Here is an 18,722-nt window from a genome sequence, read left to right as displayed (position 1 = left end):
TTAGAATAGACTGAGAGGTGATCTTGTAGAAAGCGGTCGTGTTACGGGAAGAGAATGAGGTGGCAGCTGGGCACATCGTTCTGCGTGTCAGTAAGGAGCTGTCCTCCTCCGTGCATCCAGCAGCAGGGTCTTGCCCTCTTAGCCCTTTTTTTAAGGGAGTGCTGCATTAGGACCACCCAGGGAGGCCTGGCCTGGTCCCACCTTATGGGAAGGGTCTAAAGGCCCACAGTGGCCCTGGGGCTTCCTCCAAAAGCACCCCCTTGTCCACCCCCCGACACCTGACACGGGGAAGGCCTTCCCAGAAGCCAGATCTACTATGGGTCCTGCCGTAGCCCTCCCCTCATGGAGAAGGCAACAAGAGTCTTAGGCCCTTTTTTTTATTTTTTTTGGATGACCACAACAAAAGCAACAATGATTGCAATTACCAAACACGAAACACACTCATGCTATGTCATAATATCGACATTCAGTCCAGTAATCCTCCACTGTAACAGCTCCTTTACTTCGCAGTGAAAACTGATTTGTATATTCTTTGCCTCTGAGTCCTTGTGGGATTTTTTTTTTTTTTTAATTCAAACAGAAAGTCACAAAAATTATAATCATCCTCATCAGTTCACTCAGTCCCATGTAATTAATTTTTCTTTTCATCTTGATCTTTTGTTAGCACTTTTATGAGCTCATCAGTTTTTCATTAGAGTTCTGAAAATGCTTATTCATTCAGTTCAGCAGTACAGTCAGTTACCAGAAACCTGTACTTGTCAGAGTCTTTTCCATGAACTCCTTGAAGATGAAACCCTTTTATAGGAACATATTTGCAAAAGCATCAGAGTACACCCAGAACTGTCTGTAAATGACAAAAGACTTAAAAATGACCACGGTTAAAGATTTGATGAAAGTTCATAATAATGCAATTGACAAGGAAATTTAGTTATTTCTGAGATATACATATTAAAGTAATAACTAGAATTGTGACTTATAACATTATACCAGAACATATAAGATTTTTAGAAATTTCATGTAGTGTCTGAAACATTTATATTAACATATTTCCATACAAACAACCCAATGAAAGTTTAGTATTAGTTGTTTTGTTTGTTTGTTTTTTTTATATACTGCAGGTTCTTATTAGTCATCAATTTTATACACATCAGTGTATACAAGTCTTAGGCCCTTTGCCTGATGAGGGCACATCAGCCATATGGACACGTTTATCATTAGGAATTTAAATAATTCTCAGGGGTAAAAAGGGATATCCCGCTGCCTTATATTTGAAACCACTGACATTTTTCTTTAAGATTTGTTGATTGCACAACACGTATGTAAACGTGTGCGAATGCGTGATAATGAGACAGGTGAGCTACGTAGACCCACGCCCACAGTCAGCAGCGTGGAGTCTCCCCGGAAGCCTCTTGTGCAGAGCCCGGGACAGTGAGTGGTGTGACTGAGGTCTCCTTCCACCCGTGGAGCTCCCTCCGTATGGTGACAGGGTGGCCGTCTGGGACCCACCTATCATTGAAGTGCTTGCCGGGAAAAGTGGGTTTCGTTTCCTTTTTACCTGCAGGAACGATTGTCGTGAAATAATGAGATTGGCAGAGTGTCCTTGGGGGTGGTCAGCAGAGTTGAATTGATCTCTTCACCCGAGTGTGTATGTGTGTCTCTGGCCACTGGGCTCTCGGCTGGTGACTCGTACCACCGGAGGGCTTGCTGGACGCTGCTTCAGGCCACATGAAGACGGCCCTGGACCATTTGCTCTGGACCCACCTCCTTAGGATCTGCAGGCTCCTTTTAAGGAGCAAGCACCAATACACAAGGAGGGGTGGCAGGGGAGGTGGTTGACTCATATACCGCGGCCCTGCTAGCAAGTTCACTGCCGTCTCCCCACCAGTCCCCACTCCTGGGGAGAATCGGAATCCAGCCTGATTAAATAGCCTAGAGTCTCCCAATCTCTGGCTTTTGGTTTGACTCTTCTAGTTTCCCATTATATTTAGAAAATGACAAATGACGATGGCAGCTGAATGGCACGTACGCCAGGCTCTGTTCAGAGTCTCTTATGTGAGTTTTCTCAGTTAATCCACCCAACAGCCCAGTAAGTTGGTGGCTCTTTCCCCCTTTTACAGATAAGGATGCCCGGGGATTGAGAGATGAAATCGTTTGTGCAGAGTCCTGGCTGGTTAGTGGTGGAGCTGAAATTAGCACCAAGGCCACCAGACTGCAGAGCCCCTGCCTTCGCCACCATGCTGCAGGGATGAAGCCTACCACCATATATAGATGATGCTCAAGAAATACTTGCCAGATGAACGCATGCGTGTTTGTGTGCTAAGGGGGCCCAGCCACGTGTGCTGCAGTCAGGGCCAGCTTCAGGTGTGTAGCCTGTGTAGCTGCACAGGGCCACACGCTTAGCAGGGTTCAGTGTTCTGCTTGAAATTTGTAATACGTTTGAACAAGGAGACCCAGAGTTTCATGTTGCACTGAGTCCCACAAATGATGTAGCTGGTCCTGTCTGCAACCCATTTTAATGTTCTGTTCTGTAGAGTCACCCTTAGATATAAAATTGGCTCTTCTCAAGAGGCACCCATGATGTGTGCCAGGCTGTGGACCTCCAACAGCTTGCCAGCAGCTGGGGGATGATGCTCTGTTATCTCGGTGGATGTGATGAGTTGCTGTATTTCCCTAACTATGCAAGAGTTATTCTTTGTTGTAAATTGATCTCGTCACAGGAGGTTCATCAGAACAGGACTTCCATGGTCCAGTCGGAATAGCTGATAGGGATTGCACGGTCAGAAAGCCAGGAATGGCTCTGGTTCACAAAGTTAGGAAGAGATGAAACAACAGGGGGGTGGGGTGATTGAATTTGAATACAACTTGTTCAAACTCTAGTCTGGATACAGCACCCAAATGACATTACCTTGAGTCATCTTAGAGAATTTTTTTAAAACAATTCTGGAAGAATCCTGGTTGATAAGCATTGCTAAAGACAGACTTTGACTGGATCCTATTCCCTGGGTGAATAGTGTTTTAATTGCTAAGTTGTGGTAAAATGCTGTGCTTAGTTATGGACTCGGATATCTAATTCGTCAGTCATTGCTGCTCTTTGAAATCCTCTCGGTGGTTCTTGCCGTCATTCCGCTGTCGGCACTTGAGTTACAGAGGGCCTTATCTCCTTGGACACATCCAAGCAGTGCTGTCACTTTGGAGTAAAAAGCAGGAAACAGAGGCATAATTAAACCCATACATAAATACTCAGGAAAGAAAAATTTAGCATCAGTTACTCGGATACTGAGAGTTCCTTATCCATAAGTTGATGTCACGGTCTCAAGAGATCAATTTAATAAGAGTCTGTCAATGTTAACATCGTATGTGTAGTTCTGTGAGTTGAGTCATGGGAAGGGTATGGTGGGGGACAGGGGTTATTTTGTTAGAAATCTGGGGGGGTTTTGGCGCTTCTCTCTTTTATCCTGACGTGAGGAGGCTTCTGGAAAAATGAAGAACTGATATTGATCTTGGACCATCTCTTCCTAATCCATCCCGTTCAACTCTTTGTTTTCATTGCAGTGAAATGTGCTGCATATAAATGGAAAGCTGACATTGAGTGCAGTCCTGCAGACTATGGGAGTATTGTCTGTCGAGCTGATGATCATGACGTTTTCAATTGCTGCATTCTTTGTACAGTCCAAAAGCACTGGTGTTTTATTTCTGCAGACGGAAGTCATAGCCCTAGAGAACATTTAAGATCGGTTACTTTAAAAACATTTAGTTATTTCTCAGCTAAATTGTTAAAAATGGAGGGAAGAGAATCTACTGAAATTAAGGCTAAAAGATTTTTAGACATTTCCTTTCTGACAGTGACCATGGCATTCTTGAAGAAGATTATTTCTTATATTCCACAGAATCTAAAGATCTCACAGCAAGTGAAAGATGTATTCATCTTAGTCCTCTAAACCTATTTGGGCATTAACATCCAGATGCCTGGGCTCATTAAGACTGAGAGAAAGTAGAAAGATCTGGGTTTATCTCAAAAGAGAAGAAAAGACTTGTGATCCATTAAGGTAGAGTAGGGGGGATGTCAGAGATTCAAGAGATTAGCGTGCTGGCTTCCCACGTGAGCCAATGCGGGGGTTATTCTTTTTCAAAGTGGCAAGACAACAACCAGCCCAACCTCCAGAAATGATCAGCCGCAGCCTCTGGCAGAAGTAGACAGCCAGTGCCAGGCAGGTGGGTACCTTCCACTCCCTGACCTAGATCTGTTTTCAAATAATATTTGTGAGATGGTATCAAATTCAGAGTATTTGGAAAGAATAGTAAGTCATCAGAATAAGGGCTAATTCTGAATTTTTTTTGCCTACCATACATACATCTAGAGTCATAAAAACATTTGGGTGGCATTTCCATCAGTTGCTGTATGTGTGTTCTGTGTGTGTGGACAGCCTGAAAACAAAGCCACTGTTGAGTTATATAAATTCAGAAAAGGCATTGGAATGAATGCTGGCCTTCTGGAAATGCTATTTTTTCACTTTGGGATAACTCCAGCAACCAGATAGAATTTTCTGATACATTTGCCAAATAAAAGAGCTGAGGTTAAGAACTAGCATGATATATTTTAGCTTAATGTACGTTTTGGAGAGCAGGGTAAGAAAAGCAAGCTCTAAATATAAATACAAAAGTTACATCTTGACTTTGGCTATGGAATCATGTTGTCACTTCTTCGTAGATGCAAAAACATTTTAACATTCACCGTGAATATAATTTCACTGGCTATTACTTGTTTACCCCAAAGAGAGCTGAAAAGTCATCAGGCGCCCAGACGTGGCATTGGCCCCAACCCCGTTCACATTTCTGCTGCCGTCTCCTTTCTTTCCATCTTTCTGTAACACCTCCTCCTCTTCGCAGTAAGAAAATCAAAGCAGCTGCAAAATGAACTGTTTTTGAAGTTTCTCTGTATTAGGTGCATCTAAAAGCCAAACAAACTCTTAAAGCAGAAAGGAGTGATTCATGCCATTCCTTAATCCTTACCTAGTTTTCTTTGTGACCTACTCCTCCCATTCTTCCCCCACTCCAGTCCCCTTCCAACTGCTTCACAATAAACAGTGAGAAGTTTGGGAGATGTTTTAATAGAAAAGAAGGGATAACAGAATCACAGCTGATAACAGGTTTGTCGCTGAGGAAAGAACTGGGGCTCCCAAGTCAGATCTGCCACGTGGGCATAGACAGATTTGGGGGGGGGGGGTCATATTTTTCGGTGCCTGTCCTTATTCTTTTTCTGATAGAAAAGCTTCTCGGCGTGATTTTATTATGCCTTCTGTCAATTTCTGTACCTGAAGCCCCATCCTGCCCTGCTTCAGAAGGTATGTAGGTTCGCTGTAAAAAACTGCCATGTTTCAGTGAATCAGGTTCAGTCCCAAGGCTTCAGAACTTTGGCTTCAGTGTAAGACTCTATGTGCAAAATCGTCTGACCCTGCAGACCCCTTGCAAACTGTCTTATTAAGCACAGAAAACCCAGCCTTCTGTAGGGGGCAGAGTACAGTGGACTCAGAATCAAGAAGCCTGGCTTATTGAAAAAGTGACTTTGATTCCCCTCCCTCAGCTATAAAATGGAAATGACCTGCCCTGCTACAAGAGCCAGTGATCTGTGCCAACATTCACTTCGGAAATAAAATATCGTTGTTATCAAGATTTAGCCGACGTCTCATCACAGTCTTCAACCTCACTTGTTAATATCCAGCAGTTGCCCCAGTGCCTATTTGAGTGGAGACGGTAGAGGGCAGAAAATCACGTCTCTCCTAACTCCAAAGCTCTGGTTTCTGCGTCGAGCCAGTCCACAGGGTGAGGGATCCCTAATTTTAGAAAGAGATGTATTGTGGGCTACGTGGAGCACATCTCCGCTGTGTTATTATATAAACTCAGTCATTTCAGTGAAATTCAACAACTGCAGTTCTAGGCACGTTTCCATGGAAGTTTTTATATGGTGATGCTACTATCAACCAAATGTATACACACTAAATAGCAATATCTGAATATTCATTCCAGACTTTGAGTAATAAAATTGGAAAACAAAGACGCATACAAAGAATGTACCAGTCTCACTGTGGTCATATACTCTGAGTAGAGCCAGTGGGGAGATTGGAATTAATTGCCATGTTAATGTCACTGGGGCTCATTTATACTTTGTGCTGCCATACTACGAAATTGCATGAGCAGTGCAGCCCTTGAATTCTGGCAGCTTTTGGAAACATACATGTTTTCTTTTTTTCCCCTATTATTTTTTCACGCCCCTACCCCCTTCAAGGCCATTTTCCAGCTGTCCCCTTAGGGAGTAGTTTTATGGGGAAGTTTCTTTTCTGGGCTTCCAGCTGGCTTTATTTTTATTATCTCCACGAAGTGGCCGCGTTTGTCGCATCTGTATGTTATCCATCATGCATTGCCTTGGGATTTTCCCTTTGAATCGTTGACTTCACGTTTTTGGTTTGCACACACAGGCTGTCTCCCGGTTCAGACATCTATGTGACGGTCTCATCCATGGCTTTAGCAAGATCCCAGCCATGTCGCAACTCCCCGAGCAATCTGTCTTCATCCAGCGAGACTGGCTCTGGCGGGGGCACTTACAGGCAAAAGTCCATGCCCGAAGGGTAGGTATGCCGGAGTTGGCATTGCTGTCTCTCATATGTAATTTCAGACGTGTAAAAGAACTTCCATTCAGCCAGACTGGATCGGTTCACAAAAGAGCAAAAGGGAAAATAGGTTTAATACTCCAGATTAAAAAATGTTCTCATGGCTGGTTCAAACCACTTCTTAGAAAGTTTATCATTCTTTAGTCTCTAAGGACTCAATGGCAAAGAAATCAAATTACATCAGTTCCTCCATTATATGTATTGTCTAGTTTCACAGTACAGATTTTGCCACTTCTTAAAAGTTCCTCCAAAGTGAGCTCAGTAGTATACTGCTTTGCACTGGGTGGAGTTTGTATTGATGGTAAAGTAGGGGAAATGTTCATCATATCCAAAGCTAAAAGGGATTTTTCTCATACTTTAGAAATCGGTGATTTCAGCCTGTGGGTTGTTTGGGAGTTTTTCTCCCCATCTTTTTTGAAAACACTAAACACCCAAAAGTAACTGTTTGCTTCCGACCAGACTCACAAAGTAAAAAGCTAAAGTGTACATGATTGAAGAGGCTACTAAAAGGTAAAAAAATTGGAATGTCTGAAGCTGGGAAGTGATTAGCAGCAAAACATCGCATGACACACATAAGCTGGCTCTGCTCAGAGGGAGAGCAAAAGAACCATCACCAGCTTCCTGCTGGGATACCTCTGGCGAACTTGATAAAGAACTTGAAACCACTGGAAAATCAAAAATGGGGTGTTTAAAAAAAGGATGTTTCTATGCCAAGTTTTCCCTGAATTATTTTTAACAAATGCACATGATTTGTTTATTTTCTTGAGATTTTACCATATTACAAAATAATTATGCTTATGAGAATTCTTTCTTAATGGGTATTTTTTATCCTATAGTATTCTGTTGGTTTTTACAGCTAAGTATAATTTTATTCATGTTTTTGCTAAATGTTTATGTTAGCAGAAAGTAAGTAACAAAAACCACTATAAAATATACTTCCCACCCCACCACCAAGGATTCCCTTGGTAGCGTATCTAAAATGCACATTTCTTATTTTAATTACTTCAGTGACAATTAGTAAAAACAATTCTAGCTCTTATTTATGAGCCCCTGCAAGAAGTTTTATGAATTAAGTATTTTTATTATCCCACACCACAAGCCCAACTAATTATTTCTCTTTTTTTTTAAACATCTTTATTGGAGTATAATTGCTTTACAATGGTGTGTTAGTTTCTGCTTTATAACAAAGTGAATCAGCTATACATATACATATATCCCCATATCTCTTCCTCCTTGCTATTTCTTGTTTTAATTAGTAGATTTTAAATGGCCTGGTTTGACTTCAAAAGTAAGAATTCACTGCAACTTCAGTGTTAATACAGCAATAAAATATAAATGAGCTACCAGCCACAACAAAATCATTGTTTGCTTCTTCTGTCCATTTTGGTATACACTCTCAAGGCATGCCAAAATGTAATTTGAAACATTAATTTTTGGTGAATATTAATGTTAGAAACGTGGTTCCCAGTGTTCGTGCTACACTATTATTTTTTTAATGCAGTGGTAATTATCTGACTTGATATTTGATACTAAACCTGCCATAGGTGGTATTGAGGGTCTCCCCCATTGCTTTCGAGGTTACCTGGTGATTATTTACTATACTGTATAACATCAGTTTTACCCGGGGTGAAACTTTACAAGAAGATGCTGGTACAGTGTTTTCCTTTAGATCCCAAGCAATTGTTGACTGTATCAGTGATGCAAGAGATATTGGTGTTCACTGTCTGATTCACATGCCTTACTCATGGGCCAGGTTTGATCCTAAAGTTCACACTTACCAAGGGAACAATCGTTACATCTACTCTGTAACTTAGCCCAGTAAAAATAAATAGGTACAGGGTGACAGTGAAGCAGGAGTGTATGGAGTCTGCTGCGAACTCATTAATGTGAAACTTGGAAAAGCTCCAAAGTGTGAGGTAATAACACTGATCGTCCATAAATGTAATCCGCCCCTTTGTTGCCCTCCCTGTGCTTCCGCGGGCTCAGTGTCTGCTTGTACGTGGTGTGTGCTGCCCGCTCCCTGGTGTAAGGATGTTGAGACCATCCAAATCAGTTGAGAGGCACAGTTTCACAGGCTGGTTGATAAAACCTGCTCTACTTGAGTGAAGGCGGAAAAGGCACCTGCACCAGTTTAGGATGGGAATGAGAGAGAGTTAAAAAGCAACACGGATGAAAAGACATAGGGTCTGTTCTACCATCCTTGAGATGTCTTTTGGGGCCGCATACTCTGAGGAATGTTGACGAGGCAGGGCACGTTCAGAGGGAAGGATGGACTGGGCAGATGCGGAGTTTGGAGGTCGTGGTGTAAGAATCGTAACCGCGGATGTGCAGCCCGCAGGTGGGCATTGTGGAGGCAAGGAGGCCGCGATGGCTTTCTCCTAGCACTCTTAGACAAGGGATTAAACTCGTCTCTGAGGGCAACTGAGCTCAATAAGTGAAAGTTATAGAGAAGGAGTTTCTAGCCCATTATGAGGAAGGTATTTGGAAGCTGTCAGCCTGCCCAGGAGAGCAATGGACTGTCTCACAAGGTAGAAGTTCTTGGTCACTGAACACGTTTCATGTATCAGCCAAATGATTACTTAAAAACTCCTTCAAGTCTGAACCGTGACTCCTAAAGTATTAAGTGCTCCTCCAAACAAAGGGACAATGAAACTCTTCAAAAAGAGGCACAGTGTCAAATTAGAACAGGTTTTGTCTGAGCTCCTCAAGGATGGGACCTTCGTAGCCTTGATGCCCTGGCACGTAGTAAACAAGGAGTGTATGTGAGAACTGAAATTAAAAATTCATTGGATGAAAATGTTTTTCAAGGCAAAGTTGAAAGACAGCCTTACTTTATCATTTCTTTAAAAGCAGACAGCCAAAAAAGCATTTGACTTTAAATTCAGAAGTTCAAAAAGTTGGCTTTGGTTTCCACTGCTACCAAAAAGTAAAAGCAAAATTCCGATCCACTTCTTACTTTGATCTCTGTGGCTTTTTGAAAAGTTGTAACTTAGTTAGTACACGTAACTAACTAACTAAATAAGATATTTAATAAATAGATTTAATAAATCTATTAAATTATTAAATTTAATTAATCTATTGAATAAATAGATATTTAACTAAATAGGATAACTAAATAGAATAGGATCATAGGACCAGTTTGAGGATATTCATTCTCCTAACCTAAACAGGGACCCCACTTAGGGAGGAAGTGGCAAAGATCATAATTAGTGAATCCTTTTTTTTAAATGAGCCCTTTCACTGAAGTTTTCATAAATCAAGGTTTTTGTTTGTTTTTAATAATGGAGGTAACTTTGTTTAGTGAGGCGTATGAGTCAAGTTTGTAAATGATAGTCATTTGTGCAAAAAGTAATGAGGGAGATGTAGTAGGAGTTTTACTAAAATATTTTATAGTTTCCCTGCTTTCCAAATGCTTTTATATAGATTTTTTTCTCCCTGGATCCATATAAGAGTTGCCATGACTCTGGGTGGAGAAGCTGAACTTGGCTCCCAGCCTTCCTCCTCCTAATCTCCTGCTCTTTCCAATACACCCCTTGGTAGTTCTGCCCACACATTTATCAGTTTATAGCAAAGAAGACACCTGTCACATGCATCAGTTAATTCAGGCCCTTTTGTGTTTTATTGTGTAGATTACTCATAAATTCATTAGTAACCACACTCAGATTTGTAAATTTCCACATGAATCTTTGAATTTTATACTCTGGCCCTTTTTCCTGGGCTCAGTCAGTATTTCCTTTGCTGATGTTACTAATCAAGGCATATGCTTTAATTAAGCCTATATTATATTATTAGTCTACGCAGGGAAAATTAAAATGGGCTCATTAAATAGCTAAACATTCTTTCCAGAAGTAGACATTTGCTTTTATATATGCCAGTTTACCTATTTCCAAATTGCCTTCCTAAAGGCGATTTAAAATTTATACATTTTGGAAGCGGTCCCTATGTAATGTAAATGATAGCGATCTTTGTTTTTCAGACCTTAGAGTAAGTGCTCAGAAAATACTTGTTCCAAGAATGAATGCCTTAGTGATTTAGCAGATAACCGAGTTAAGAGAAACCCCTGCAATGTGCCAATTGGACGACAAAAAAGGAACACTAGGATGGTGACATTTTTCTTTTGGGTGCGAATGACAGTCTGAGCTTAGCTACTCAAGGGCCAGAAGTTTTTTGGCTTCTTACTGCATATCTCTTAGGTTGGCTCGGTCCTAATGGCCCCTGCCCTTGTTGACAGTTTACATACTTAGCATACATACCTTTCTGAACAGAGGGGTGTATACTGACCATAACATCCACAGTGCCAGCATCCATGTACACATGCACGAGGATGAGTACGCAAGTACAGAAACGTAAGCAAAACTAGTAGTACCTGTCGTTAGAATTTAGTTCATTACTCCCAGGACCGCCTTCCCTTATGGGTGAGGTCCCTGATGTTGTCTTTGCCTTCGGGGAAATCACCACAGGTTTGGAATAAGCCGCAGATCCCCAGCCTCCATCGACAGGCACAACACCCAGTCAGACATTGGTGGCAGCGGGAAATCCACACCCAGCTGGCAAAGAAGTGAGGATAGCATTGCCGACCAGATGGGTAAGTAACGAATTCCTACAAAAAGCAAGTTGCTTTTTTACTAAGGTGACTTTGGTTACCTTTGGATGATGTCATCAAGGCATTCTGTTCTATAATACAGCCCTCGGTCATAAATGGGAATGAGCATTAAGTCTCAGTTAGCTTATGTATAAGTGAAAGCAGCAATTAAGACCTGAGAGAGAAATCAAGGAATTCTAAGTAACCCCGACTTTAAAGACAGAAAGGACATAGGAATTATTTTCAGCACCAGAGTTAAAGTGCCAGAGTACCAAGCCGCATGTGTCCTAAGTATCTCCCTCCCCCCTTGTTTGTTTGTTTATTGATTTGTTTTTGCCCAGTATAAGTGCCCTGGGAGATTAGTTGGTATTAATGTTGAGTTTAAAAAATTTTTTTAAACTATGTGCAGAGAAAGAAAGAAATATAATTGTTCTTTAGTCACTTCTGTAGCTTGGTGAGAATGTCTTTCCTCCCTTTATATGCTTTTTCCCCTGGCTCTGCTATTAAGCTGTCAGCTAAGGAAATGTCTTAGGATAAAACAGCTGGAAGGGAAAGATTTGCATGAGTGAGCCTTCCTTTGGGTTTCTGGCACATAGCCCTTCACTCTCTCTCTAAGCAGTTCTACAAGATACCAAAACACTAGTTGATACAATAAAATTTTGCCATGAGCAAGATTAAGTTTCAACACAGTAGCACCAGGGATTAAGTGTCAACACAGTTGATACATCAGGGACTTGAATCTGGACTGTTAGGGTTTTTTTCCCTTTATCTTATCTCTAGTAGCTTTCCCATCAGTACCATAAAAAGAAGTAAATTTCAGGGCTGAAAGAAGATCAGCGTGTAAGGCAAAGACCGCATCATTTTATCTTCTCTGCAAATGCATCGTTTTGTTCTGTTTTAACCACTGTGCCCATGTTTCCATGCCTGGGAAGGGCATCCTCAGTGCAGAGGTTGGAGCCAAGTTGGGGCTCCCAGCTGCTCAACGGGGGGTCAACAGAAAAAACAACCCATGAACATGGAAGGGAGTGGAGATGCATTCAGCTAAGACAGGAGTTGAGGAAGAGAAACGAAATTCTTAGGTTCTGAAGATAGGCTTTGTTCCATCACTTCAGTGAGATGTGCCTCGTTATTGAAGCCATCTGTCATTCCCCCCTCTCATCCCAGCTCCCACCCTGCCACCGAGAACCTGAGCATATCCTGATCCGCTGTTCTGCTCTTGACAGAATGTTTCACATCCCATGTGTTTTGATACTGTTGAGAGGGTAAGGACATGTGAACAGGATCCCTTCTTCCATGTGACTTTAGCAGCTTTTTTTGGCTCCTAGTTGCAGGCTTTGAACAAAGCTGCCCTCGAGCCTTTGTGCACTGTTCAGGGTCCCTCTTCCCACTCATGTGAAGTCATGCGGGGAATGAAGCGGTATCTTGGGACTGGAAAGGGTAATTACAAGGTTTGTCCTAGACCCGTATTCATTCTTTCACATAAGCCTTCCTCTAGTCTTTCTTTCCTTGCATCCACTTTAGTTTAGTGGCATCCACGTTGCGTAGATGAGTCATCGGTGAATCTTTTTAACACATTCATTCATCCTTTTAGTAAGGTATACCTTTTTTTAAAAAATAAGATACCCCTAGAGCCTGCCAGAGAAGCCTTTTTTTTTTTTTTTTTTTTAAAACCACGGCCTTTCTCCATCCAGAATCTAAGGCTTCAAAGAAAATGTTCAAATACATTTTTATAACTTTTGATATTCCAGCATTCCAGAAGGATAACCCAGCCCTTTCTGCCTGGCACTTCAGAAGGAATCTGGGGCTTTGCTGGTATAAGCCATGCTAGGAAGGAATGGAGACAAATAATTGTTACGTTCTCATTCCTCAGTACACTGTATTGAGTGTATAAAGGGCTGACATTCCTACACTCAATTTGTAGGAACACAGTTCTCTAATGACCTTCAGGTCACCGGTTGAAAATGTCAAGCAGATTCTCACTTGTTAGCCAGACCTCACCTGTCTTTGTCCATCAGTGTGTGATAAACTGATGCCCAGGGGAGATGTGGAGCTTAGCGTGCTTCATTGGCTCACTCATCTCAGTGCAGTTTGTTTTTCTGCCTCTCCGCTTTTGGACACGGTTGAGAGAGTCAAAGAGTACACTGCCCAGTCCTGTACGTGTTAGGAATGGTGTTGCAGACGTGCAGAATTGTTGCCGTGAGCTCTTAGGTGTGTTAAAGAGGCTAAATCACTTACCTTTCACCTTTTGAACCCCATCTTGAATGCCAGTGGAGTCCAAAAGGAAGCAATTGTTTTAAGTAAACTAGTTGCTGTGTGTCTTTTCTGTTGTGCTTAGCTTACAGTTATAGAGGACCTCAGGATTTCAATTCTTTTGTCCTCGAGCAGCATGAATATACAGGTAAAATATTTCCAAAGTGTCATGGTAAGTAACGCGTGATTGCATCCATGCCTGTCTAGGTAATGTAGACCAAGCGAGGTTAGCCACACTCTGCAATGAATGAATTTCATAAATTTAATCCATGTATTTGAGACTTTCCCCCCAAACCGAAAGTTGATTCCTAACTTTGCCGCATTGTTCATGGCCTCTGGTTTGGTGGTACTTGGCTATGCTAATGTGTATGACCTGACACACTGTCACCAGCTGCAAGCTTTATCCATCAGCCACTTAGTTTTTGACATGCTGTCTATTGTGTAAACTTTCAACAAGCTTCTTGCTGAAATTCCGAGTTTGCTGGCCAGTGAACTGAGAGGTGCAATGGCAAGCCGTCTTCATTTGTCAACCTGTGCCAGTATCTGTTTAGTGCCTGCACCAGAATGTCCTGTTCTGTATTCCAGAGCCAACGTGCCACCTCCCAGCAGTATCAAAGGTACTGCCAGCTTTCCGAGAGAGCCCCGGTGGGAGATTAATGCGTCAGGATCCGGTGGTTCATTTGTCTCCAAACAAACAAGGGCACGTAAGTTCACTGTAAAATAATAAAAATGATACATTCCTAGCCATGTAGCTTTCTTGCAAGGTGAAAATGGTACCGGTCTGCTCTCTCTTTCTTCCACAATGTCAGAGAGGAAGTCATCCTAGTAGGTGGACATTGGCTGCCACGGCCCTGGAATTTCTACTGCCAATGGCCTTAAGCTTGCTTTGAGATAAATTGAAATTCCTCATGGGTATGCACCTGCAGATTTGGATAGAAGGCCGTGTGATCCAATCACAAACAATCCTAATGTCTGGAATAGAAATGTGCTAGATATAGATTTTATTTGCTTACACAGTTGCCAGCATGAGGTATGTATGGCTGGAGCACCAGTCAAGGAGACAGACAACTTCCTGACAACCCCCCCTACAGCTTCTCTTATCTTCCAGGGCTACGTACATTTTTGTCCCATTACCATAGTTATAAACAGTTCCTTATCACTTACAGGTGGAATTGGGAAGCAGAGGCTATCGTTTCCTCCGTCTTTAAATTCAGTTGATCTCCTTGGTCTGTCTCTTCACTGGAATGTGTACTTATATTTATGTCGTTCTATAGGATGAGGAAATACTGCATTTCATATTCACTAATTTATAAGATACTCAGAACTTTAATGAGAGGGCTCAGTTTTGCTTCAGTGAAATGAATATTGCAGCTTAAAGAGAGCACAGCACATTCGTGAGCGTGCTAGGCTGTGGGAGAGAGAGTTACTGATGAAATGTGACGCTGTCACAGTCACACTGGTAAGTGCTGGATTACCCTAGACCACCTGTCAATTTCCCCTCCTTCATTAACAATTTGTATATGGGCTACATGGTCAAATAATACTTTGGAAAGATTGGGGTAGATAAAATACATTCTTAAAGTTAATTTCACCTGTTTCTTCTTCCTCTTTAAAATTTGGCTAGAACACTTCAAATTCCAGATGTGGTTCGAGTTTTATCTCCATATACATCTGTCCTGTACTTTACACACTCAGCACTTCCGAATGCAGACGAGTCACGTTGAAAATGCCCAGTAGCCACGCGTGGCCGGGGCTAGCAAATTCTACAGCCCAGGTCCAGCGCTAAAGAGGAAATAGGAAAAATAAATGATGGCCTTATAATGCAGAAGTTGTTATTGAGAAAAACTAGAATAGCACCAGGAAAGTAACTGAGATTGATCCTTTTTCAAGGGGAGGAGATCTTTCACTTTGAAGTGAGACAAGATGGTCCTCCTGTGGCCCTCTCCCCACAGCTGGTAAAGACACACACACAAGTCTTTTCTCTCCTTTTCTCTCCATCTCCACCAAGTATCTGAACTTCTAGCCCCCTCTCATTTAAATATTATTTTACTCAGATATCTTTTGAAATTGTATTTCTTTGGTTAGCCATAAAATGTTCTTCCTAAGCAACTGAGCCACTGTGCAACAGGGGTTCTGCCCACATTTTTTTAAATTGAGAGATGATTCATATACCACATATTCACATATCATAACATTCCCACACTTAAAGTGTACTGGTTAGTGGTGTTTAGTACAGTCACAGAGTTTTGCAACCAGCACCACGGTCTAACTCCAGAACATTTTCATCACCCCAGGAAGAAACCTGTATCCTTAGGGAGTCACCCCACCTCTTCCATCTCCCCCCAAGCCCTCGACAACTGCGAATCTACTTTCTGTCTCTATGGATGTGCCTATTTGACGTTTCATATGAAAGGAATCATACAATATGTGGCCTTTTGTGTCTGACTTTTTTCACATAGCCTGTTTTCAAGGTTCATCCATGTTGTAGCCTGTATTAGTACTTCATGTCTTTTTATGACCGAATAACTGTGCGGATGTACCACATTTTTTTAATCCATTGATCAGTTGATGGACATGTGTATTGTTTCTACTTTTTGGCTATTATGAATAATGCTGCTATAAAATTCATGTAGAAGTTTTTGTGTAAACATAGGTTTTCATTTCTCTTGAGTAGGATTGCAACGGTTTTTCCACAGCAACTGCCGCATTTTACATTCGTACCAACAATGCCCACCATCTTTATTGTCTGCTTTTCTTATTAGAGCCATCCTAGTGTGTGTGAAGTGTTATTTCATTGTGGTTTTGATTTGCATTTCCCTAATGACTAATGATATTGAGCATCCTTTCATGAGCTTGTTGGCCATTTGTATATCTTATTTGGATAAATGACTATTCAAATCCCTTGCCCATTTTTTTACTGGGTTATTTGAAACACAGAGATTTTTAATTTTGATGAAGTCCAGTTTATCTATTTCTTTTTTCTTATCATTTTTGTGCTTTTGGTGTCATATCTAAGAAACCATTGCATAATTCAAGGTCATGAAGATGTACACCTATGTTTTCCTCTAAGAGTTTTATAGTTTTAGCCCTTACGCTTAGGTCTTTGACTTTTTGAGTTTTTTTTTTTCTATGTGGTAAGGACCCAGCTTCATTCTGTTTTGCATGTGGATATCTAGTTACCCTAACACTGTTTGTTAAAAAGATTACTTTCCCCCATTGAATTCTCTTGGCACCTCTGTGTAAGTTTACCTCTAAGCACTCCTTAGAAAGCTGTCTCCTAAATAGATGTTATATGGGGAAAGAAAAGATGTCTTTAAGAGAAAGTCTTATATTCTGCCTTCTATTTACTCTGATCAATAGGGTCTTTCTAATTATAAGCCCTTTGGAAGTATCACTTTCTATTTTAAGATTAAGATATTAAAGGCTTTAATGACAGTTTAGGTGGGGTTTTTTTTTCTGATTAAAATTCTCTCAATACCATCAATACTTTAGCATAAGCCAAATAATGAAAAATGGATTCTAAAAAACTAAGTTTCCAGCACTGTCTGCCATGGACTCTTCTGAGTAGGTTTTTCCAGATACCTCCTGCCTTATTTTTGTGTTCACAGGAGTTTTTGTGTCTTGAGAACCCCCTATTTAGACACATTTCACAGGGTCATTCCCCCGTTATTTTTCCCTGCTGTTCAAGAAGCCAAGCCTGTAGTTAAGGAAAGCCTGCTTCCCTTGCAGTCTGAGAGCCACTACTCCAGCCACTCCAGCAGCAATACCCTCTCCAGCAACGCATCAAGTGCCCACAGCGACGAGAAGTGGTACGACGGGGACCGCACCGAATCCGAGCTGAACAGCTACAACTACTTGCAAGGCACCTCCGCAGACAGCGGCATCGACACCACTTCCTACGGCCCTAGCCACGGCAGCACGGCCTCCCTGGGGGCGGCCACGTCGTCACCACGCTCGGGGCCGGGCAAGGAGAAAGTGGCCCCCCTGTGGCACAGTTCCAGTGAAGTCATTTCCATGGCAGATCGGACTTTAGATTCAGAGAGCCACGGCATGGACCGGAAAACCGAGTCCTCCCTGAGCTTGGACATCCATGCCAAGAGCCAGGCCGGCTCAAACCCTCTGACCAGGGAGAACAGCACGTTCAGTATCAATGACGCTGCTTCCCACACCAGGTAACTGCCCCTCCCTGCCGCCCCTCCCACTCCTGGCCTCCCTGCGGCCAGTTTCCGGCCTCATCCCACTTCCCTTTGCTCAAGAGTGTATAAAGAAAGGGTTTTTTTATTTTGGTTTGTTTTTTTTTGCACAGTGACAGTTATTTTTATATATTTAATGCCTTTTATTTACCACCCAAATCCTTTATTCCTACCATCCTAATGCATTATTTTAAACTGTGGGAAAGGTTTGCAGATTTGTTCTTCATAGCTGTATTTGATTTTATAAAAACGTTCCTAACTGCATACCAGCATGAGAGAAGAATTTTGTCATGTGGCTTCCAGATAGTGGTAGAGAATATAGAATGGGACAGTCTTTTGAAGACATTAAAAGAAAATCTTGACCATATTTTTAAAAGGAAAGGGTCTTTTCCAAGACTAACATGGCATCATTTATGATGCTGAACGCATCTCTCACACTGCCTCTCTATCAGAGGACATCGCTTACCCAGTGTTTGCACGGCAGTTTGTTTTCAGTAATTGGCTCCTGGCAGTCACGTGTTGGGGGGGTTGTCCAACAGGAAAGTGTAGCTAAAATTAGACACAGCCCGTCTACCTTTCAGAAGAGAAAAGTACACATCCCCCCCCCCCCCCCCCGTATCCTTGGAGATCACGGTGATAGGCAAAGTAAATACTATTTTTCATTTCCTCTTTTGGATTTGAGCCTACAATCCAAAGTATAAGATCCTTTCTTTTAGGGAGGAAACATTCCATCACTATCTTTTGGGGCCTGTTGATCTCTGTGGTGGTTTCTCCTTTTACCTTTTATCGTTGTCAGTCATTGATCAGCTTGTATAATAGCATCCAACCTTGTTGTCTTCCAGGCTTCTTTTACTGTCATGCCCTCAAGAAAAGTAGCAGAGAAGTTGAGTTTAGTTTTACTTTCCAAATGGGAATCCAGGCACATAATCTGTCAGTAAACCCCAGATAATCTTTTTTTTTTTAAAGATTTATTGATTGATTGATTGATTGATTGCTATGTTGGGTCTTCGTTTCTGTGCTAGGGCTTTCTCT

At 41.8% G+C, this 18,722-nt stretch overlaps 1 protein-coding gene across 9 annotated transcripts in view; it reads left to right on the top strand.

Annotated features, from left to right (window-relative positions):
* Positions 1–18,722, top strand: part of SIPA1L1 (signal induced proliferation associated 1 like 1) — a 376,440-nt gene that overhangs the window by 319,254 nt on the left and 38,464 nt on the right. For 7 of the 9 annotated variants that reach the window (XM_082384312.1, XM_082384317.1, XM_082384311.1 and 4 more), the window contains 5 exons: positions 6,474–6,623; positions 11,126–11,250; positions 13,583–13,645; positions 14,083–14,201; positions 17,227–17,669. In XM_082384312.1, coding sequence (XP_082240438.1) covers positions 6,474–6,623; positions 11,126–11,250; positions 13,583–13,645; positions 14,083–14,201; positions 17,227–17,669 — 900 coding nt within the window. The remainder of the gene's footprint in view (positions 1–6,473; positions 6,624–11,125; positions 11,251–13,582; positions 13,646–14,082; positions 14,202–17,226; positions 17,670–18,722) is intronic. The other 2 variants (XM_082384319.1, XM_082384318.1) reach the window with 1 other exon arrangement.

This window comes from Balaenoptera borealis, assembly GCF_965194805.1.
Source record: "Balaenoptera borealis genome assembly, chromosome: 3".
NCBI classification, from domain to species: Eukaryota; Metazoa; Chordata; class Mammalia; order Artiodactyla; family Balaenopteridae; genus Balaenoptera; species Balaenoptera borealis.
The sequence above is the reverse complement of the archived record's forward strand: the minus strand, read 5'-3'. Positions and strand labels throughout refer to the sequence as shown.